General features: G+C 44.1%; 1 protein-coding gene across 14 annotated transcripts in view; it reads right to left on the reverse strand.

The window, feature by feature from the left end:
- Positions 1-24,459, reverse strand: part of LOC131109441 (receptor-type tyrosine-protein phosphatase F-like) — a 173,607-nt gene that overhangs the window by 80,957 nt on the left and 68,191 nt on the right. For all 14 annotated transcript variants that reach the window (XM_058061455.2, XM_058061452.2, XM_058061449.2 and 11 more), the window contains exons 3-4: positions 9,174-9,319; positions 7,463-7,604 (exon numbers count right to left, since the gene is read on the reverse strand). In XM_058061455.2, the coding sequence (XP_057917438.1) occupies positions 7,463-7,604; positions 9,174-9,319 (288 nt within the window). The remainder of the gene's footprint in view (positions 1-7,462; positions 7,605-9,173; positions 9,320-24,459) is intronic.

A 24,459-nucleotide genomic window follows, 5' to 3' on the forward strand; every position in this document is an offset into this window, starting at 1 on the left:
GGACCAAAGTCACTATGAGACGCAGGCATGGACCTCCAATGCAAACAATCTTAGTCTAATTCACTTTTATTGTCATTTTTTGTCCTATGGAAATATTAGCATCATCTTCACAGGCTGCTTCTCATCCTTTGTCATCGTCTGTGTTGGCTATAGTGGACACTCTGGGCGATGACCGGAGGGAACAATGAGTCGTTACACGGGTAACGATGCCTGAGCTCTGACCTGCAGCACCCCCACTTGAATTGAAGCGCCTCAGTAAATGTCCTGCTAAATGATGCTTGTCTGGCCGATGTACGAAAAGGACCGCAGGCCCAATCACGGCTCGCATATCACCGGCTTTACATGTGGTGTACTCCGATTTTCCATCCGCTAATTTACATGAAAATACAAAAATTTGTATTAAGGTGGCCTTGCTTTGTTATGATATCATTGCTGCAGAACAAGTTTTTATCCAAGAGGAGACTGAGGGCAGCTAGCAAACAGCAAAGTGAAACTAATATTGGTACTTATAAACAACTTGAATGCTTTTGTGGTGGAAATGTAGCTCTTGGCCGCATGGTCAGTCCTTCATCTCGTCAGCAACAAAACCAATGCTGTAGTTTCATCCAGGAGCAAACTGGGAATAATAATCAGAAAAAAAAAAAATGCTCATTCAATTCCCATCATTTTCTACGGAGGGAAAATGATTTGAAGTCCAAACAAATCCTCACTCTACTGGCCTGCAACCCCCCCCCCCCAAGTGCAGACCACAAATGTGACATTACAGTATTAGTCCCGACCTCAAAGGACCCCTGAGAGGGCCGCCTCAAAGTCTCTTTGAGTGTACAAAACGCCACGTCAAGACTGATGCAAAGGCACAGCGCTCTAATTAGGCTGGAGACCACAAATCAGGCGACCCGGGGAGTGCAATGCACTCGGACATGCTTCCCCTTTATGCACAGTTGCCTTTGAGCCCAGTAGAAAAGCACGTGTCGGGCGGCTGAACTGGAATGACGTCCATAATGCATAATCCATAATTCTGACGAGTGTCCTGAGAAAAATAAAAGAGCCGGTGAAGGAAATAATTAATGCTCGACCTTCCTTTGCTGTAATCCACAGGGACTTAGCGGTGGAATGACTCACTGACTCGCTTCATGACAACTTAAGAGTTAGAACACAAACTCGCACGGATTTACCGGTTTGCATGTTTGTTTACTCCATCGCTGTCTACATCAGATCATGTGATCATGCATCACAGTTCTCGGACTGGCGTAAAAGCAAACACCTCCACCTTGGCTCGTTTGGATTCTCCATTCATCAATCCAGTCTCAGTGGGCTTCCAAACCTGGTCAGCATCAGGTCACCATACCGGACACCGGTCCTCATACCGGTCACCATACCGGTCACCGGTCACCGGTCACCAGTCACCATACCGGTCACCGGTCACCATACCGGTCACCATACCGGTCACCGGTCACCATACCGGTCACCGGTCACCGGTCACCATACCGGTCACCGGTCACCGGTCACCATACCGGTCACCATACCGGTCACCATACCGGTCACCATACCGGTCACCGGTCACCATACCGGTCACCGGTCACCAGTCACCATACCGGTCACCGGTCACCATACCGGTCACCGGTCCTCATACCGGTCACCGGTCACCATACCGGTCACCGGTCCTCATACCGGTCACCGGTCCTCATACCGGTCACCGGTCCTCATACCGGTCACCGGTCCTCATACCGGTCACCGGTCCTCATACCGGTCACCGGTCCTCATACCGGTCACCGGTCCTCATACCGGTCACCGGTCCTCATACCGGTCACCGGTCCTCATACCGGTCACCGGTCCTCATACCGGTCACCGGTCCTCATACCGGTCACCGGTCCTCATACCGGTCACCGGTCCTCATACCGGTCACCGGTCCTCATACCGGTCACCGGTCCTCATACCGGTCACCGGTCCTCATACCGGTCACCGGTCCTCATACCGGTCACCGGTCCTCATACCGGTCACCGGTCCTCATACCGGTCACCGGTCCTCATACCGGTCACCGGTCCTCATCTGAGTCTGCTTCAGCAAGCCAGTCCTCATACCAGTCCTCATACCAGTCCTCATCTCAGTCTGCTTCATCAAGCCAAATTTCCCAGAATGCATGTAGTACAATGTGCCCCCCCCGCCCACCGTCTCTTGACCAGCACTGATTCTGAGAGAAAGTCCACAAAAGTCCAATCAGCATCCCAACTTATTTCACCAACACCGACATCACGCACACGGACACTTTTGCCAACGGAAACCCACGCCACGCCGGCAGGCTACTCGACCTGGAAGTAGATCCAAGATGTTGTACAAGGCACAAGGGCACTACAGTTGCTGTTTCCCAGCTTTTCCATTAGTTTTCATCAAAGCTGCTATAATACACCGTTGTCGCAACGGCGAGTCTTCAAAGCTTCAGGCTGGCGGCGGTCGGTCCATTAAGGCACCTGATCATTAATCTCCGTCTGCTTCAAGCTGCCCCCTTGTTTTTCACACCCAGTTTCGCCGCTGTGAACTTGATGCATTGCTCGCCCGCAAAACAATAGCCTAAATATAGTCCAGTCCAGATGAGGGCATCGCTCTTTTGGAGGGTGTTACACAATTGGTTATGGTTATGCTTTTATGTAATATACGATACTTGATCTATGCGCAGCAGCTGCCGTGAGTTATTTTGATCCGTTTGCCACTTAAGGTTGCGAGGTTGGTCTTTATGTGCCCTGCCACTGGGTGGTGACCAGTCAGCTGGGGTAGACTCCAGCATACCCTAGTGAGGATAAGCGGTAGAGAAAATGGATGGATGGGAGCAGATTTACCCTGTAGGCAACTTTCATTCATTCATTTATCCTCGCAGGGTGGCGGGTATGCTGGAGCCTACCCCAGCTGCCTCCAGCACACCCTAGTGAGGATAAGCAGTCGAGAAAATGGATGGATGGGAGCGGATTTACCCTGTAGGCAACTTTCATTCATTCATTTAACCTCGGGAGGGTGGCAGGTATGCTGGAGCCTATTCCAGCTGACTTCAGGCAGCTGGGGTAGGCTCCAGCATACCCGAGTGAGGATAAGCGGTAGAGAAAATGGATGGGAGCAGATTTACCCAGTAGGCAACTTTCATTCATTCATTTATCCTCGCAGGGTGGCGGGTATGCTGGAGCCTACCCCAGCTGCCTCCAGCATACCCTAGTGAGGATAAGCAGTCGAGAAAATGGATGGATGGGAGCGGATTTACCCTGTAGGCAACTTTCATTCATTCATTTATCCTCGGGAGGGTGGCAGGTATGCTGGAGCCTATTCCAGCTGACTTCAGGCAGCTGGGGTAGGCTCCAGCATACCCGAGTGAGGATAAGCGGTAGAGAAAATGGATGGGAGCAGATTTACCCTGTAGGCAACTTTCATTCATTCATTTATCCTCGCAGGGTGGCGGGTATGCTGGAGCCTACCCCAGCTGCCTCCAGCATACCCTAGTGAGGATAAGCAGTAGAGAAAATGGATGGATGGGAGCGGATTTACCCTGTAGGCAACTTTCATTCATTCATTTATCCTCGAGAGGGTGGCAGGTATGCTGGAGACTATTCCAGCTGACTTCAGGCAGCTGGGGTAGGCTCCAGCATACCCGAGTGAGGATAAGCGGTAGAGAAAATGGATGGGAGCAGATTTACCCTGTAGGCAACTTTCATTCATTCATTTATCCTCGCAGGGTGGCGGGTATGCTGGAGCCTACCCCAGCTGCCTCCAGCACACCCTAGTGAGGATAAGCAGTAGAGAAAATGGATGGATGGGAGCGGATTTACCCTGTAGGCAACTTTCATTCATTCATTTATCCTCGGGAGGGTGGCAGGTATGCTGGAGCCTATTCCAGCTGACTTCAGGCAGCTGGGGTAGGCTCCAGCATACCCGAGTGAGGATAAGCGGTAGAGAAAATGGATGGGAGCAGATTTACCCTGTAGGCAACTTTCATTCATTCATTTATCCTCGCAGGGTGGCGGGTATGCTGGAGCCTACCCCAGCTGCCTCCAGCACACCCTAGTGAGGATAAGCAGTAGAGAAAATGGATGGATGGGAGCAGATTTACCCTGTAGGCAACTTTCATTCATTCATCTATACTCCCGAGGGTGGCGGGAAGTCAGCTGGGGTAGGCTCCAGCATACCCTAGTGAGGATAAGCGGTAGAGAAAATGGATGGATGGGAGCAGATTTACCCTGAATGGAATGGTTGTTTGACTATATGTGCCCTGTGATTGGCCGTCCCTGCCTTTCGCCCAGTCAGCTGGGGTAGGCTCCAGCATACCCTAGTGAGGATAAGCGGTAAAGAAAATGGATGGGGGCAGATTTACCCTGTAGGCAACTTTCATTCATTCATTTATCCTCCCGAGGGTGGCGGGTATGCTGGAGCCTACCCCAGCTGACTTTGGGCGAGAGGCGGGGACAGCCAATCCCAGGGCACATACATTTTTTAAAACTACTGAATATAAAAACTATATATATATATAGTATACAAGTTATTTTTAGCCTTTGACAAAATCATAAAACCAAAATATCAAGCCGAGCGTGTTGCCATGTCGTGCAAACACAAAACAAAGAGTCCACTGTGAAATGTTTGTCTGCCCTCAAACAAAAGCATCTGTCTATCTTTGCTTCAGACACTCAATGAAATCTTCACCTTCACCAAGCGCCGGTTTGCCTTGGCCGTGTGCCATTGTGCTTGAGGCAGGTAGAGCAGGACGGGCTTGCTTGCCTGCCTCAGCTTGTGGCGGAGAGCAAAGCTTTCCATGAAGATTCATGAGCTCGCCTCGTTTTGCTTGGCGCCATCAAAAACAACATCTTATCCATCGCCAGGCCGCTTAAATTGATGATGGAAGACGAGAGAGAAATGTCTTCTCAGACTTATTTGGATCGATCCCCACGGCAAAAAATGCTCACAAACGATACGATAAAAGATACGTCTCGCCTTTGCTGGAGACGACAGGGCGGCGTGCTCACAAAGGCATGCAAAAATACAACAACATTACAGCACTGACACGCAACAACGCAGGGGCATCCTGGCAGCCATCACATTGGCAAGAACAGCAAAACACTCTGTCATTTACAGGATCTTTGATTCATGTTTTTGCAGCAGAGCAGTCCTGTCATATAGATGATCTTTGAGCAGCATAACCACGTTGATTTGTTTTAATGTCTATATAATAATAATACTTTTTATTTTTATAGCGCTTTTCAAAGTAAAGACGCTTTACAGTGAAGAAAAAAAAATACATACAAAATAAATACTAAATAAAATAAAATAATAAAAAATAACTAAATACAAAATATAATGTTTATATATGTATATTAGCTGTACAAATGTTATGTCATTTAAAGGATCTTTGATTCATGCTTTTGCAGCAGAGCAGTCCTGTCATATAGATGATCTTTGAGCGGCATAACCACATTGATTTGTTTTAATGTCTATATAATAATAATTACATTTTATTTTTCATAGCACTTTTCAGAGTACTTAAAGACGCTTTACAGTGAAGAAAAAAAAATACCTACAATACAAAATAAAATAAAATACATAAAAAATTAACTCAATACAAAATATAATGTCTATATATGTATATTAGCTGTACAAATGTTATGTCATTTAGAGGATCTTTGATTAATGTTTTTGCAGCAGTCCTGTCATATAGATGATCTTTGAGCAGCATAATCGCATTGATTTGTTTTAATGTCTATATAATAATAAATAATACATTTTATTTTTATAGCGCTTTTCAGAGTAATCAAAGACGCTTTACAGTGAAGAAAAAAAATAAATACAAAATAAAATAAAAAACAATAAAAATTAACTAAATCCCAAAATATAATGTCTATATATGTACATTAGCTGTACAAATGTTAAGGTGCAACACAAACAGAATACTAAGAGAGTAGCGGCCCTCAACCCGCCTCCAGAAAAGGAGAACATCACATCGACCTGTGACCTCACAGATGCACCAAACTCAGAGAGACACACTCCAAAGTCCGTCGGAGCGTCTTTCCAGAAGAACGGAAGCCGCAGTCCACAACCACTTCCATAATAACCAATCTCAGAACCTCTAATCTAATCTGACTCATGTGCACCTCGTGCACCGCGTTAGCGCCGCCGCTCCACCGGCACAACACAATCCCTCACAATGCCAAAAGATGAGGCGAGAGAGGAGAAACATTTCTTTGCGCAGCAGGAAAAAGTCCCTTTGGGAAGATTACGCAAGCCTCGGTCGATGATATCATCAAATCAGCGTGCACGGAAGCGAGAACCCAAGAGTGGGCGTGAAGAGAGATGGGATGGGAAGGCTGCGTTTGAACGAGAGAGCGAGAGAGAGAGGGGGGGATCTTCTGTAAGTCCGGTGTAATGGCGGGGGATGACCCTAATCTTCCCACTGGCGAGCTCCCAGGCTGTTATTGTCCCCCCCGCTCTGGAAAGTTTCTATCATGAGACGAACCCCTGCAGTGACGAGCATCCGCATGACAAAATTACAATCAATTAGGGAGGAAATGCATGCTCACGACCCACTGATATGGAAGGCTGAGCAGGGGAGGTGCGGAACCTCTGTCCACATAAATCATGTACATTAACGCTACCGATGAGGAGTGGGTGGGAGGGGGGGAGGGCGGCGCGGGTCAAGCTCGGCCTGCGGGCGTGAGGGGGAGAGTTCAATATGTGGAAAGCACTCCAAATGTTGTTTATTTCATCATGCAAACACTGTGGGCTGGTTTCACCTAGCGACCGGTTGCTAAATTATTTGCAGGGTTATTTTACAAAAAACGCTCCACGGTGGCGTTGCTGAGGAGCAATCTAGCAAGGTCACTCCCGTGGAAGAACAACGCGGTGCAACGACGGAGGACACGTGAGGTTGCATCCATGCAGAGTGAGAAGGCGAGTCAGAAGATAAGCTGTCACGTCTGTTTGATCGTCATTCCGTCATACCAGACTCATCGTTATCGTGGAGGCTTTAACCTGCCGAACGTGCTAAACTTGTGCACTCATTGTTTGATCCCCGTCTGATCACAGGAAGTGATGGACTGATGCTTGCAATCTAGCAATCGGTCGCATTTAGCGCCATTCATGACGAGGCTATCGTCAAGAAGCGAGCCCCCCCCCCCCCCATCACACAGAGTGGGCTTATGCCGCAAAGGGGGTGGGTCAGAGGCGGCGGCATGTTCAAAAGGAAGGATGATGAAAAGCTGCATCTTCAAAAGAAAGACTTCCAAGAGCCTCTTCTTTATAAAGTGGAGCAGAAAAAGGAGGAATTTGTCGCTCATAAAGCATCTCTGTTTGCGTACGTTCCTGTCAGAACATCATAAGAGCGGGACACCTCCGACTTGTGGTCGTCCCGGTAATTAAACGTAGCACCAATGCTAATCACGAACATTGTGGAAGATAAGCAAGATGGCGGAGAAGAGCGAGGAGGTCCTCATCTTACCTTCAAACACGGTCAGCTTGGCGCTGGTGTTGATCTCCCCGGCGCTGTTGGCGGCCGTGCACTCATAAATGGCCTCATCGCGGTGCGTACGCAGCGGCTGGATGCGCAGCACCGATCCCGAGCCGTCGTCAAACTCGATCACCTGAGAAAAAAAAAGAAAAAGGTTAGACTTTTTTTTTTTTTTCTTCTTTTTCACGGCATTTCACTTGATTGCACCATGCCAACAACTCCAACTACTCCACTCCACACGCTTTGTGGAATTTTCCACGTTCTCATATAACCATTCAATCAATCGGCATGAAAGGACTCGACGAGGGTTTCGCACCAGCAGCTGTCCGTCTGTTTTAACCCGACCAAGATTTGTTTGGCGTACGATCATGCAGCCCCGCGACTCCATGGAATTGACCATGGAATGATTCAAGCTAAAGCGGTGGGATAATGTTGCGTTCAGGAAGCGGGAACGATACATGCTAGCAAACGACAATAGGAGTGCAATCATGGACGTCTCACTTCCTGTCCATCACTTCCTGTCCATGTGGGAACTCTGTACACATCAGTAGATGGATGGATCTACCACCGAAAAGTATCTTCTGGAATTCTGACTTTGGAATTTCAATTCAGTCAAATAATTGGAATTTGGAAGTCGGAAAATAAATCAATCAAATTATGGGGGCGGGACTAGGACGCTTGGCGGAGGTCTTGGCTATCGAGTGCATTTCTACTTTACGGGGTAACATTGTTGTATCTAATTATTATTTATCATTACTATTATGTATCATTAGTGGTATATTTATTACTATGTTATTATTATTGAATATTTGGATGAAGTATTCTGAAAAAGCGATAATACATCAAATGAAATAGAGATGCTTTCATTCCTAACAGTCGATGCTGTAATTATGTAAACGTACCAATGAGGATAAGAAGGACTTCGGAATACACGGCATGTCATGGAATTTTAGTTCCACTTCCTGTTTATCACCTCAATTCAAATTCACAGAAACCAAATTAGAATTTGTGAGACATCCGCAATGATATTCATATTAGACACCAGCCTGTTGGGAATGTAATAATAATAATACTATAACGATATAATAATATAACGTTGCGTTGGTTCCAGCTCGCGTGTCGCTACATGGCATCGACCGGCTGTAGAAACCGGTAGGAACCAACATCAACGATCATCTCAACGGAATAGCGACTTACTTGGCTGATTATTTCCCGCTTGGACAGGATCAGCACCAGGAAAACGCCCATCGCCCATAAAGGACACGACCGTGAGAGGTTCTTTCCAGTACGCCAAGACCTGATACGCATTATTGGAAGACCGGCCCGGAGCCTAACCCAATAGACCCGCTAGCAGTGTAGCCGGATTAGGTTAGCGGATCTTTTTGTTCATGCGTTCAAAGAAGCAAGGAGTAAGTAAGTAAGTCATACATCAACGGGGGAGGGGGGGTCTATAGGTGGAGATGATAGGCGAGGAACAGCATGGGAGGGATGAGGGTGTGAGAAGACAAAGATGAAGTGGACTATATAAACCAAGATGGAGGAAGATTAAAGCCAAGGCAAGCCTGCCCGGGCTTGCAGGGGGAAAGCGAGAGAGCAGATGTGTTTTGTTTCCCGGCGAATCGCCGCTAATGGAAGACGCCACACATTCCCGTTGGTGCTGTTTGTCCTCTCAAGTGTCCTCACGTTCATTGTTTGTGCTCACCTCAAAGCGCTGAGAACTGACTTTCTTGCCCTTTTTCATCCAGGTGATTCGGGGCTTGGGTTCTCCCGTGGCCTGGCACACGAACGACGCAACCCCGCCCGAGATGCCCGTCTGGTCCTCGGGGGATTTGATGAAAGTTGGCAGGCCTGAGGAGGACAGAGCAGACCTGGTGTAAGACGGAAAGATGCCGGGCGTTGTACGGCACACAAACAACACCACAACATTTGACACGTGTTCCGTCTTTCCCGTTCATCACATCTGCAGCTCAGATGTTTTAAAATGAGGAACTGATCAAAAGAGGAAGTCTCACTCCCCCTTAAATATCTCCGTCCATACGAGAAGATTTGCCATAGAAACCCAAAAAGTGTCAGCAGGTGTCAAGGTCATCCATCCAATCCATCCATTTTCTATGCCGCTTATCCTCATTAGAGTCACGGAGTTTGCTGGAGCCTATCCCAGCTGACTTCAGGCCAGAGGCACGGTACACCCTCGAGTGGTGGCCATCCAATCGCAGATGGAAGAAAGTCACTTTGGGAAAAGTCACAATGTTTAAAAAAAAAAAGACAAAAAAATTATATTTAAAAAAATTCATTAAAAATTTAAATAAATAATCATAAATTAAGACAATTTTTTTTTATATTGACTTAAATATAGAAAACCATATGATATTAAATGAAGATGGCTTACATAAGGAGACAGCAGAGCACATTAGCAAAACACTAAAAATAGTACAATAAAAATATTAAAGAGGCTGCACGGAGGTCAAGTGGTTAGCACGCAGACACGAGTTCAATCCCACTCTCGGCCATCTCTGTGTGGAGTTTGCATGTTTCTCCGGGTACTCCGGTTTCCTCCCACATTCCAAAAACATGCTAGGTTAATTAGCCACTCCAAATTGTCCATAGGTATGAATGTGAGTGTGAATGGTTGTTTGTCTATATGTGCCCTGTGATTGGCTGGCCACCAGTCCAGGGTGGACCCCGCCTCTCGCAGCTGGAACACAGCTGGGATAGGCTCCAGCACCCCTGTGATAGAAAAAATGAATGAAAAATATTAAATTAAAAAAACAATATATATTACATAGGTAAATGTAGCTTACATTACATAAAACATACATTAAAAAAAAAGTTATTTTCCCCACTGACGTTAAGTTTTAGAAAGTCCCTGTCTGGCAGTCTGCATGCAGACTACAGACCAAAACAAAAAGAAAAACACGTCTTTAAAAAAACCTGGTTGGTGTAAACGTCCCACCGTGTGATTGCGGAGGGTGCCAACTCCTGCTCTGGTCTTGTTTACCTTCACTGAGCACCACGCCCGCCACCATCGCGTGCGTTTCAAAGTTGGCACAACGGTGCGACACACCTCGCCTTTATTTACAGCCGTAATAATAATACCGGTCTGGCTTCAATAGCACTCGCTACCTGCTCGCTTTACATCTCCAGAGTCCTTACAAAGGGAGGGTGGGGAACACCTACAGCACGCTGGCAAGGACGACAACGCAATGTGGACACACACACACACACACACACACACACACACACACACACGGGGGTGGAATTATTACACTGTGTACACAGAGGAGACACCAGCTTTCCTGCAGTGGGTGTACACCAGGGAAATGGCTGCCACAGCTTTGTTCTCCGACGACAGACCTCACGGCAGAGGAGGAAGAGAATGACTAATTAGCTCAGAGTCATCCATTTTACCATACTGTAATACTTTTGCAAAACTACTACTACTGTTATTATTATATTGTGTCATTTTGTGTTGTATTGTTGAAATTATGCATGTTCAAAAGGACAAACTATTAATATAAGCGTACCATATTTCATACTATTAAATGTACGAATTATTCAAATTAAGTATCAGTATTTTCAGGAAACAATCTAAAATATATATCATATTCAATATAATTGAAGAAATGCATTTTAACAAATAAAAACCTTTCTCCTAATAAATACCTTATCTCTAAAATGATGTCACTGATTTGGTCAGATTAACTATATTTCATGATATGATGGCCGTTTTATTAAAGGGGATCTATTGTGCTTTTCCACTTTTGATCCCTAAATGTCGTTGGGATGGATTCTCGTGTTAAAAGATGCCGAAATATCACAAAATGAGGTTTGCACATCTTGAATTAAGCCCTCAAAGAAGTTTTGGATGGCTCTGCGCGGTCTGTTCTACTGACGTCACTTGCTTATCTGGGCATGCCCAGATACGCTGTAGGCCTGCCCATCTCTGCTTAGCTCTATTCAAAGCGTCCGCAATGGCGTGAGGGAAATGTTTGTTGCGGTGTCAGGGAAAGAAGTATGCCCGTTTGTCATCGGGTGTGGAATCTGGAAGATCTAAAAAGATCTTTTTGAGCGGGTTATTGTGTGTAACTGCTCTGTACGAGTCCACAACGTGATACAAAGGGCCAACAATTAGCATAATAGGTCCCCTTTAAGCACGACTACACTGTATAATAAGAAATTATATATTATAATTTATTTTATAATACATTTTTTGTGCTTAGAAAGAGTTAAAATGAGAAATTGGAATATAAAAATGCAATATATAAATCACAGTCACAATAATAAACACATTGTTACATGAATATTAGCATATTAGCTCTTTAAAGGTAGACTTTTCATCCTGGACCTCCTTAAAATGTATACTCAACATACGCACATACTGTAAGTGTATATATATATATATATATATATAAATAAAAGTCTTGTAAGCTTGCAAGATGCAAATCCAACATATTCGATGCGCCAGAATAAATGTGACAACTTTCCTGCTTAAAAGTCCAAGCGGGATAATCCGCCATAAACGGGATGTTACTTAGCGCCCATCGCTACGAGGTGTTTTACTTTGGTGTGTGCAATAATAAAAACGCCAACTGGAATTAAACACGGGCTGTTTTCCACAACACTTGCACGGTAATTTAAATTCACAGTAAGAAAAGTGTGCCATCGCGCTCGGATTGTTATGCGTGCTTGACGATACACAATAACCCCCCCGCACCCCCCCACACACCGCACTTCTGTGACCTGTGCCTCCCGTTCATTGTTCCCAAACCTGGCTGACATTTGGGTGATATTTTGGTCCCGGTAGTCAGAGTGAAAATATTTACAGTGTAAGCCACCAATCACTGGATCCTTTTCTGCGGCATCCGACTGTGACTGCAGGCAGCGCTAATGATTCTAACCTGATAAGCTCTTAAGAGCGTATGCAACAGCATGCATCCGTGCGTGCAAAGGGCGCTGGCTCGCCATTCTAAAGACCTATTATCGCTGTTCTGGCCTCACTTAGGGACTCCTTCTGCTAACATCTATGTGTCACGGCTACGGTGGACGCTATTTGATCCGCGGCAATGGTGGATCAGACGGCACCGAACAAGAGTCCCGGGCCGCAAATTAACGATGCAGCCTTCCGGTGCGTTAGGAAAAACGTTTAGAAACTGAGGTTTGGACATCACAAGAGTTTGGGGGCTGAGTAGATGAGCTTTGACCTTTCTAAGCCCGAGGCCGGGTTCATGGAAAATGACCAAAATAAAGTGCTACCTCGCTTTTCAACAACAAACTAAAACATTGTTTTCATAGGGTATCATGTAAACCCTATTTATCTGTTCCAGACACCCAAAAATATATATATGAAAAAACTTTTCCAGAGAATAGCTCGTCTTACATGTACCACAAGAGCCAACGTTCCTAAAACTTTCCTCAAAAACTGAATCTTACAAAAACTGGGGCATCTACAAGGTCTACATGGACGAGTTCAGTGTCAAAATAGATGGTAGATGGCTAAGCCTATACCTAAGCACCCTATCTCTCAAGAAACCCTTAAAAATCAGGTACCAACTTAACAGTTCTTATGGCGTACGGTTACATTCCCCATGACCATATTAGTGATTATTATTATTATTATTATTACTACCAGCGCTAGGGTCCTATGGCCATTCCGGGTTTGGAATTTGCTTGTGTTGATAGAGGCCCCCTGATTTGCAGGAGCACTGGTGGCCCCTAAGGTAAATTTTAGGAGCACAAGCAGAATACCGGGTTAGGGTTAGAAATAAGGGTCACTGTCTTTTGGCGTTTTTTGGGGTATTTTACCTGTAATTGTGTAGTGCCGACTGGAGTCAGTGTGAGTGGCACTTTGTGGCAAGCCGAACTGGATCAGGACCGGAGCTGAAACGGATTCAGTGTGATCCCCGCCTCAATGTTCGCATTTATCGATGGATAAATCCCACACTTTGCACGATCTAATCGAGAGGAAAATGTGTTGATTGCTAATTTCCAAAGTCAAAGTTGACTATCTTGACTACACAGACACTAGGTCGGCTTTCATAGAGGACTAAGGAGATTTAAAAAAAAAAAACACATGAGAGGTTGAAGTCTGGACTTTTTCCATAAATCCATTTTTCTGTGCCGCTTATCCTCATTAGGGTCGCGGGACAATACATTTTGAATGAAACAATGAATCAATCCGCGTGGGACAAAAATGAGGTCGGAACGAAGCGCATTTCTTGTTTGCTTTAAAGAGAAAACTCACTGTGATTAAAAGTCTGTTGGAGAGGTCGACCAGAGGCTAGGCGGATAAATCTAGCTAGCTAGGTGCCGCCAGAGAGACAGAAGAAAATGCGAACCAGGCAAAATGTGTAAACAATGATGGTAGAAAAGTCGATCAAATGTGATGAATCACATACGCTGGCATTAATAGGATTTTTTCTTACGGTAACGCGATATATAGTGAAATGTACTCGCAATATCTCATATTTTAGTTGCGACCATTTAGTTGCAGTCCGGAGCCCTGACTTGGATGCAAAAAGCAAAAACTGCACTGTAAACGGATAAAGGCTGATCCAGATCAGTCAGAAAATGTCAAAAGATGTTTGGCTTGACCACACGAACACACACACACACACACACACACACACACATTATGTACACAGGGTAATGGCACTCCAACAAAAGGCCAGAAGGTTCTATTTGGATGAGAACTGGGTGTTCCTCCATTAGTGACAGTTGAGGTTATCACACTGTTCGGTTTTGTCACTTCTTTTCTCAAAGCCTTTTTTTCCCACTGCTGTGTGTCCCATTTCCCTGAACGTCAGCCACTTGTCACATGAAAACAACGGCAGGGATGAGGTGAAGAACACATAAGCCTACCTATGCAAATCCTTCCGAGATGTGCACTCTCTCACTTTCTTTCTCTCTGGGTTTTTTTTGCCCCCCCCACACATCTAAATAATGCTCCAAAGTCACTATCTTGACACACGTGCCTTTAACACATGCTCCTTTCCAGGTGGCGTTCGCCAGAACTGTCATGTTGTGGAGGCGGAGGTTCTAGACTTGGGAATATATTGCTTGTGTTTGTCTAGAGACAAGGCGCCGGATTAAATGATGAGATTAGATGTCGTACCGTTCAACTTGCTGAAAAAATACTCCTATAAATCCAAACTTCTTGTCTGGTCTGACTGTATCATCATTAGGTAGACTTTCCAGTCGCCGTTCATACGTTCATAGGCCGCTCTAACATATACTACGACCAATGACCCAGCCATGATTATGATTAAGTCGTAAAAACAATTTAAAGTGGCCCACGCATACATGGATATTTGTTATAAACATTTCCCACTGCGAGGGCAAATGAAAATACATTAGCATTAGCAAGTAGCATGCCAAAGCAACAGCTGAAAGAAAGTCATTTCCGGAAAAAGGCTCGATACCTCAATAAAACTAAAATTGGCCGACAAAAGGAGCCCGAATTAAGTGATACAAAAGTTATTAGCATGCCAAAGCAACAGGTAGCATGCTAACGCTAATTGTATGGCAACAAATTTGTTGGATTTACAAGCCTGGAAGAGAGTCACTCCCGGAAAATGTTGGTAAAAATGCAGAAAAAATAGAATAAAAATCATGCTTAAATATTGCTAACCAGTTAATAATAAAAAAAGAAAACAAAAACAACAAATAAGTGTAACCATACAAATACGCAGAGTTCTTAGCATAAACAAACATAAGCGAGCATCAAGTAGCATGCCAAAGTAACCGGAAAAAGGTTTGATACCTCAATAAAACTAAAATTGGCCAACAAAAGGAGCCCGATTTAAGTCATACAAAACATATTAGCATTCCAAAGCAACAGGTAGCACGCTAACGCTAATTGTATGGCAACAAATTTGTTGGATTTACATTTTTTTCCCCCAAAGGTTTCAGTTTTCTTCTTATGGAACTTTGGTACCACAGTACATCTTTGCAGTAGTCGTACTCGTACCCCAGTCTCGTGAGTATTTAACATTTCCTCAGCGTTCCCTCACTGCGTTAATTGCCACACATTCTGCCGCACTCGTCAAGCAGAGCAAAGAGGTTGCGATTTAGCCGTTAAAATAGGAGCAGCTAACAGCTATTTTATGTGCTTTTCAACGTTGCCCAATTGCTGAACGCAAAGAAAGTAGAAAGACGCTCACAAATGGGAGCGACAATTAGCATATTCCCAAACCTGCTCGTCTTTGCGGTGTCGAGTATCAGGGATCGATGTGCGCGCCGTTGAGTGAAAACCATTAATTCTTATGAATAATAGATTAGCAAGTTATCATTTTCACCAGGCGACACTTAGCGGGGGATACGTCTGATGTCATCGGAGCGTTTGGTTTTAATGGAACGCTTCCATTTATTCCTTTTCAGGCCATTAGCGGGCGGCTTGTTTGCAATGAAGCCCAAATACCTACCCCCCCCCCCCGCCCTGTAAGTTATTTACCCCAATGAGATTGAGGCAATTTGGGCTGTTTAAGCCCATCAACATTTATCTGCATTTGTGTTTTGGAAGTGAAGATGGAAAAGTACTGTGTAGATTAGTTATTACTTTTATTATTCGTCAATGACTGATAAAATAATAAAAACATGCTCCTGTGGTCCTTTTGTTGTCGCCAATAAATGGCAGACAATGTGATGTAAAGAACAGCATAATTATCGATTTTGTGGAATTAGTAATTGTTAGTTACCGTAATTGCTGTAATTATAGCCGGGATGTGTATTTAACAAAAGCGCAGGGGATTTTAATTGGCGTTAATTGTTATTTGCGTCATTTGAAAAACTCATTACAGCATACAAGTTCATTTTTTTTTACTTGAATAATGATTTGGAGTGTCTGAACGAGCGGAAACAGAAACATAAGCTCTCTTTGACCACGTGGTGATTTATGAACAATATATCAGCACAACACAGAACCGCTGTTGTAATAGCAGCAATGCTCAGTCAGCATTCGGAGGTGAGTTGATTGTAAAAAACAATACAAGTGCAGCAGCTGAGTATCAATAGATATCGATAATAGATAGATAAATATCTTATTACCGTGATAAAACGTCTGTAAAATGTAAAGAGTCAAGAGGCGACAGCTTGTCACGGGCGATGCCTATTGATGCCAGCGTATGTGATCGCTCTCGTTTCAATCGCATTTCATCGACTTTTCTACCATAATTGCTTACACATTTTGCCTAATTCTCACATTCTTCCATGTCAGGAGCAAACAAATGGAGGGGATCGGTGTTTTTTGGCCAGTATCAGCCGATATCGATACCATGACTTTTCACTGATATCAGCTGATACTGATCGGTGGGCGATCGATTGGAGCGCCACTAATTTACATAAATTAACATGAATTAATTACCAAAACAGTTATCGGTTAATAGCATTGCATTATGAAAACAACATCAGGAGGTTGCCTACAGCCACGGCTATCAATGGCAATGTTTTTTGACCTTATTAGAGAACACAGCAGTTATTTTCTTTCGTAGGGTTTCGCTAACGGTTTACTGAGCGGAGTCAAACCAGGCTTATTCACCCACGACAAAGCAACATCTTTTTCAAGCCATGGCGTGCAAGCCCGAGTGTCGCTTCCGTGTCCCCGACGACCTGATGTGACTCATCACTGCCGGCCGAACCGAAACGCCGTCTAAACCTATAGCGGCCAGAGAGTAAAAAAAAAAAAAAAAAAAACATCAAACTTTCAATACCCCAGTGTCTCAATGAAGGGGCATTGGGGGCGGTGGGGGCGGGGTGGTTGCCGGGGACGCGAGTAGATGGTTCTATCAAAGCCTTGCAGCTTTCTGTGAATTATTCAAGACAGCACAGAAAGAACAAGAACTCTAAGTGCAATTACCCTTCGCTCCTCTCCTTCCCAGTGTGAGCCTCGGTTATGTAACAGCTTTCATCTTCTCCGGCTCCGATTATGGAGGCTAACGTCTATGCACACTCTTGGAGACGGCCAATAAGCACCATGTGACATTTGGGGAAAAAAGACAAACCGCACTGTGATTTGAGGAGGACGCCTGGAGTGGGTATTTAAAACAAATGTTTTAAGAATAACCGCTTCACTTTTTAATAGCCAGCACATGATGGGACGGCTTGTACTGTAGGACGACCAGGTTCAGAGACAGCTACTTCCCCCTGGCCATCAGACTGCTGAATGCCAAATAAGCCCCTCTACCTTTACTTACATTATTATTATTTATTTAAATTATTTTAATTATTTGGGCAATTTACTGTTCACGCTGCACTTTACATTATGTTGTTCATATTTGGTGTCTATTCTATCTCTTTATTCTCCACATTATTATTATTATTATTATTACTTATCTTCTTTTGTGTCTGTTATTATATGGGAGCCAGGCAACGACATTTCGTTGGCAATTTCACTACTGTGTTTTTGTGCAATGACAATAAAGGGAGTCTATCTATCTGTCTGTCTATCTATCTGTCTATCTGTCTATCTATCTATCTAGCTACTTTACTCAGGCGTCAAACCTGCATTTAGGTGAACGTGAATCCCCCCCCCTCTTCGTGGAAGTCACATGACAACATTTAGCCAGCGTTAAAACAAGACAAAGACCATCATAACTAATGACTACTAATACATGCAAATATTAAAACAGTAGAATTATCCAATATCTACGCTCTCCTGTATATGCCATTAAATGTATAAAAGTACACAATAAAAATGTCTCATTCGTGTTTTGCAAAATAACCCGAAATGGATCCAAAGAAAGACGCAGTCGCCAGCATGTTTGATAAAGAAGATGAAAATTCAAGAAATAAGTCATAAGAAAACACAAAGGTGGATCTCGCCGTGCCACGGCCATCTTTATCAACAAGCACGTATTCAATGAAGGTAAAAGTGACATGAAAAGAAAACTGCACTTTTTTTGGAATTCAGCCCGTCAATCACAATCCTTATGAGAGACACGAACGCACATCTTTCTCTTTTCTGTGTGGATAAAAAGACCCCTCATTACTGCACGTAATGGGACGCCCCGACAGTATGGCGCCTACAAAGGTCGCTATTAAAAACACCTCCGAAAAGGTTTTAGAGTTTCATATACAGTACATGCCCAACCTATGTAGTAGCATTCATAGTATTTTGCCCTATTCTGGTCGTAGTAGCTAGCTAGTGTGGGGTTGCAAAGTGTCAAAGCACCAGTAATGTATATAAATAAATACATGAAAGGGATAAATACATATATTTACACATTTATATACATTTCTAATTGTTTTTGCATGGAAAAACTATTCTAAAAAAAAGTTAACATTAGTTAACATTTTTGAGTCTCCAGACTGGATTAAATGGATTTATGTTATTTCCTTTGGGGAAAACTCATTTGGTTGGAATATGTTTCAATTAGAGTTGGCCCTTCCGGAAGGTGACGCTAACGGAGAACCGATATAATGCCCAATGACAATGCTACAGACAATTAGCGTATTTTCTGGGCTATAAATTCACCTCCACTAGTAACCATAACCAGCCTTCAAACACCAGCATAAACATAATAAAGATGTACGTCAGTCAAGTCAAGTCTATTTACATAGACCGTAATCATAAAAGATGGACGACATCCCCTGATCTGAACGCCAACCGGGCAAGGACAAACTAAAACAATTTGGGGAAAAAGAAACCGCACAGGGGGAATCCATGATTGCATGAAATACTACGTAGTATTGGTCCCAGGAAGGCGTACGAGTCCAACGCCGGCACACTGCATTATGGGCTCTTTGCAATTAGCAACATTTGTGCAAATGAAACATTCAAAGTGGGACATTTTGAATAGCATGTGACACCATTGTAATGGAAATGAAACTACTCTGGTAAGTGGATACTGGGGTGGGTCAGGTGGAGGGGGGGGTTGCCTGAAAACCAAAAATTGATAGATCAATGTGGGCTAGATGTTAAGTGTATTAAATGATCCCTAGAGGTGCTGGGGCTCAGCTGGCTAGAAGAGTCCCAACTTTTCAGGGATCCCATTTTGAGGTTAGATACTGACCCCGACCCCCACCCCCACACCGAACCCACCCACCACTCATCTAATTAATGTGTGTCCTCTGGATTAGCCCTCCCTTGGAGACCACAAAGCCATGCTACCATTGTTCCAATGGTCTTGACCGACCCCACCACCCTCCTCTTTAGCTAATTTAAGTCTCCACTAGCTCCGATTGCATGGGCGTCGTCATAACAGACAAACACAGTCAGGCATTTAACAGCTTTCTGACTTGTGAAGAAGCTAGCGTTGAACATTACACCATGGCATTGAACATTACACCATGGCACTGAACATTCCACCATGGCATTGAACATAACAGCATGGCACTGAACATTCCACCATGTCATTGAACATTCCACCAACAGGTTGCTTCATGTTGACCTAATATTTAGGTCGAGGCTAGCTTACAGTTTTTGATCCTTAAAAAGTGACTTTTGGAACCCCTCGGTCATGGTGAAGACCCAAACTGCATCGTCAAGGTCTCCGTTGTCAATAAAGCTTTTGGTATAAATGTAAAATGAAAACGTCCTTTTCTGGAAGAGACTGGCGGCGGATCTCTGCGTCCTATGGCACTGATGGATCTGGGACACAGCTGAGGGTTTGGGTGACTGCCTCCAGCACCGCTATTGAGCTCCCTAATTAAACGATTAATCTCACATCATTAACCTCGGCAGACTCCGTCCACCCTCCACTTTGACATTGCCGCACCGTCTTCTGGAAACAAGTCTGCTTCAAATGTGTCCGCGTTCTAAATGACACTATTCAGCAAATAAGGTGGATTGGGTTTTTTGGGGGGTTTTTTGGTCCCTGGATGGTTTTCCTATATCGAAGCGGCGCTCCGGCTGCCGCTGCCGGAGTGATCCGCATGAATTAACCACATTACTCTCTAGGAAGTGGCTCTCCAAGGTGGATATGGTTACCTTTAATTAAAAGATAATCAATTTCTGTCACTGTTTGATTTTGAACCGGGTGACCACATGGACAGTTAAAAACGCAATCCAATTTCCAGCCGCCCAGCTGCCCGTCTGGCCACCCCTGCGCAAAGCACTTTGGCACACTCATTACATCACCGCATTGTGGGAGCTTTTGGAGATTGCCAATTTAATCTCGGCCCGTTCGTCCTACAGGGTGGGATACGCTTGTGAGGTTGGCGTCATAAACCGAGAAAACGGCATCTTTGCTGTTTGATGCTAAGCTTTTAGTTGCCTTTAAACTGTTTAAGGGGCCTCTTCTACGTACTTTATGCACACAGCTTGGCCGAGGACAATTTAGTAAGAAAACGCCTTCAACACAGGCTTTGCTACGCATCTTAAAATAAAGTCCAACTATCCATCTGACGTGGAAGCTGGAAGTTTAATTACTTTGTTTCTTCAGCGTATATGCTAAGCGAGCATGCTGTTGCAATCAACATTATTTTGTCCTTTGTGGTGATTTCTATACGTGCGTATGTAAATACTTGCTAATGCCAAAACAAAAACAAAAGGGCGAGGGGGGGGGGGGGGGGTGGTGCGCCTACGTTTAAAATAACGCAGTTACTAACGCAGGGGTGAGTAATGCAATAGTTACTTTAACTGCTAACTAGTAACTTTTGTGGTGGAGTAACTCAGTTAGTAACTCAGTTACTTTTTTGGAGAAGTAACTAGCAACTATAACAAATTACTTTTTTAAACACTGGATATCGGACAGCGCCAACCCATGTTCAGTCTAAAAAAAATTTTAGCAAAAAATTTTTTTTGCTAAAAATTTGTATCGGTTTTCTGCATGGAAACTACCATTCTTGTTCCAGACACCTGGAACATTACATTACATGAAAAATCGGTTTTAGTCTGGAAGCAAAAAAATAACAAAAACAGAGGTACTACTATATTTGTATGAGTACAAACTATATGTTTGTTATATGTTCTAGCATAATGACGCTGCTAAAAATAATGGTTTGGTGTAAAAGGAGTCACTTTAAAAGGTACCCACTTCATTAAGGTGACATTGTAATCCTCCTGTTAATGCGATTGAACGGGGGCGGGGGCACCCAAAGAAGGCCTTTGTGTTCCTGGCATGAAAAGATGATAACACGAGAGGCGCAGCCACGGCGACACATACATCAAAAGCTTATTAAAGCCGGAGGAATAACTCACCACGGGAAAAAGGAGCTGGCCGTGTGCGACTTTGTGGCTGACCTTGCGGGCCCTGGTGGCGTATTGTGTACAAGCACGCCGGACGTGACGGCAGAGAGCCACTTGATTGGGCTCAGCTCCTGGGGGTGTGGGTGGGTGTGGATCGATGGGATGTCTGCGATCAGCACTAGCTGTAATAACACTACATTGTGCTCGGCTATTCAATGACAAAACAAGATGCAACAATGTCACAGACCTGATAGCGCTGCCACAGGACTGATTTGTGCTGCTGCTGCTGCTGCATCACCCCCCCCCCCCGGCCTTAATTGTGCAGCGGCGTGAACACAATGACACAAAGAATTGGCGCATCAGTAAACAAACACCCGCAAACGTCTGCATCTTTTGGTGCAGGACATCCGATGCACTCTGGCACGCTCCTTGCAGCCGTCACGCATCTGCTTCACAACATTTAGCACCAAAGTAAGAAGCCGCAAAACAACATTTCTGCATCTTATAATAATTATATTGGATTTGATGTTATGGAAAAGTCATTTTGTATTCTGGTGTTAAAAAGTTTCAGATAATGAGGTTTGCGCATTTGGAAGTGAGCCCTAAAAGAAGTTTGGGATGCTCTGAATGCTCGGTTTCGGAGGGCGTTGTAAAACTGTTCCTTTGTGATGTCACAGAGGAGAGGGCTTCCTTATGGCCGTGGCTCTCGGCCTGCCCCCTAAGCCATGCTTCTCTGTTAATTTTGATAGAATGTATTCGTTAATTTGCCAAATAATTAATGAAAAAAATGTCTAAAAAATGTTAATAATTTCAGCACATACAACCGCACGATTCGAATTTTGAATTCAAATATTTCGGCCATTTTGAAGTTTATGGTGTTTTCTTTGAAATACTTTGACCCTGAAACAAAAACCCAAAGTGGGACATACAGTACATGGTTATTGGAAAGTCTACTGTCAACTGAACATGATTTCCTCAAAAGAAATTGCTTTCGTTTTCGCACATTTCGGTTTTCCTTGCACCTTCTGGATAGAATAGAATATCTTTATTGTCATTGTTACGATACAACAAAATTAAAGTGCAAACCAGTCAGTGCATGATTGGCGACCATACATAAAAGCTATTAAAAAAAAGAGCCTAAAAACATATAAAAAGCCTAAATAAACAAACATTCATACAAAAACAATTCATATTGTATTCATACAATCCATTCAAGTCTACTTTTATACACATTGTACAGACACTAGCATGAGAACTGTTTTGGCTATTATTGAGTTTCATTATTGCTGTGGGGTAGAAGCTGTTTTTGAGTTATCATTGAATAATAAGGAAAGCTGGAGGAACCTCTATATTTTGATGGAAGCCTGTTCTATGTATGTTTTATTGGTAACTTTCTGTCATAAATGTGACAGATAATAATGTTTTTTTTGGGAATCTTGATGAGACAAACTCAGGCCATGCCATGGTAAACCTTGTCATGCACTCTCCCGATGTGATCCGTCTGGTATCTGCGTTACAACACAGGAAATCCAAAGCGGCACTATCAAGTTCACATAACCAAGTTGCAGCAAAATTACAGGCACCAAATTTACACAACCCGGCTATTAGTGGTAGCTGTTATTTCCGCCCCCCAACAGTCTTATTTTAATTCTACGTCTGCTCTACACTCGGTGGTAATAACAGGTCTCGGCCTTTTTTTGTGCGTCCCTCAGCGTGCATGCACACTAAAATACAAGCAACGTTTAACCTCAGACCAGAAGCATGTCTTTACAGGGTTCCTTTTAGTTTTTTTCCAGTGGGAAGACTTCCAATCTGAGACAAGCAAAACATTGATAAAATATCTCTGGAGCCGAAAGCGTCCGACTTGTACGCTGCAGAAACGAGCAACGCAGAAGAGAAGCTCTCCTACGAGGTCACAAAAGAATCCAACACGCCAAGAGAGACAATAAGCCAGTTTGAGGAGGCAAAGAGTTCACGACAACAAATCCTGCCGAAGCTGAACATGTCAAGACGGCCCAACTGTCATGGCTGGCTGGGGGGGGGGTTGTGATGCTGGGGGTATAATTGAATTACAGTGACCCTCTGACAGCACTATAGGTGAGGTCATGTGCTGAATTAATTTTGTCCCTGACCCTTTTCTTGGCACCCGGGAGAAGCACGTAGCCCCCCCCCACCCCCAACCCCACCCCAAAAAGGTGAAGCAACAGTGCCTCGACATGTCTTTGTGCTCCATTTTGCAGCCTGTCATTCACAGCCGCCGTCTATGGAGCAGAAACAAAACACAGATGGATCTCCGACCGTGCGACCTCCTAAGGCTGAGTACTAAACGTAGCCATACGCTAAAATACGTTTACGCTGGCCAAAGATCCTTTATTTCACAGGACCACCTAGCTAGCCAAATGCGCTCCACGTTTTTAAGGACCTACTGGATATTTTTGTTGTTTTTTTTTGGTTGCGATGATCAGCGTTTTTGCAGTCGGTCCTCAAAAACAGCAGAGCACTCCTATCATATAGAACATCTTTGAGTACTGTTTTTGCAGTCGGTCCTCAAAAACAGCAGAGCACTCCTATCATATAGAACATCTTTGAGTACTGTTTTTGCAGTCGGTCCTCAAAAACAGCAGAGCACTCATCATATAGAGGATCGTTGAGTACTGTTTTTGAAGTCTGTCCTCAAAAACAGCAGAGCACCCCTACCATATAGAAGATCTTTGAGTACTGTTTTTGCAGTCGGTCCTCAAAAACAGCAGAGCACTCATCATATAGAGGATCGTTGAGTACTGTTTTTGAAGTCTGTCCTCAAAAACAGCAGAGCACTCATCATATAGAGGATCGTTGAGTACTGTTTTTAAAGTCTGTCCTCAAA

The sequence above is a fragment of the Doryrhamphus excisus genome, linkage group LG2 (assembly GCF_037039965.1).
Source record: "Doryrhamphus excisus strain RoL-2023G ecotype Guam linkage group LG2, RoL_Dexc_Guam_v1.1, whole genome shotgun sequence".
Taxonomy (NCBI): domain Eukaryota; kingdom Metazoa; phylum Chordata; class Actinopteri; order Syngnathiformes; family Syngnathidae; genus Doryrhamphus; species Doryrhamphus excisus.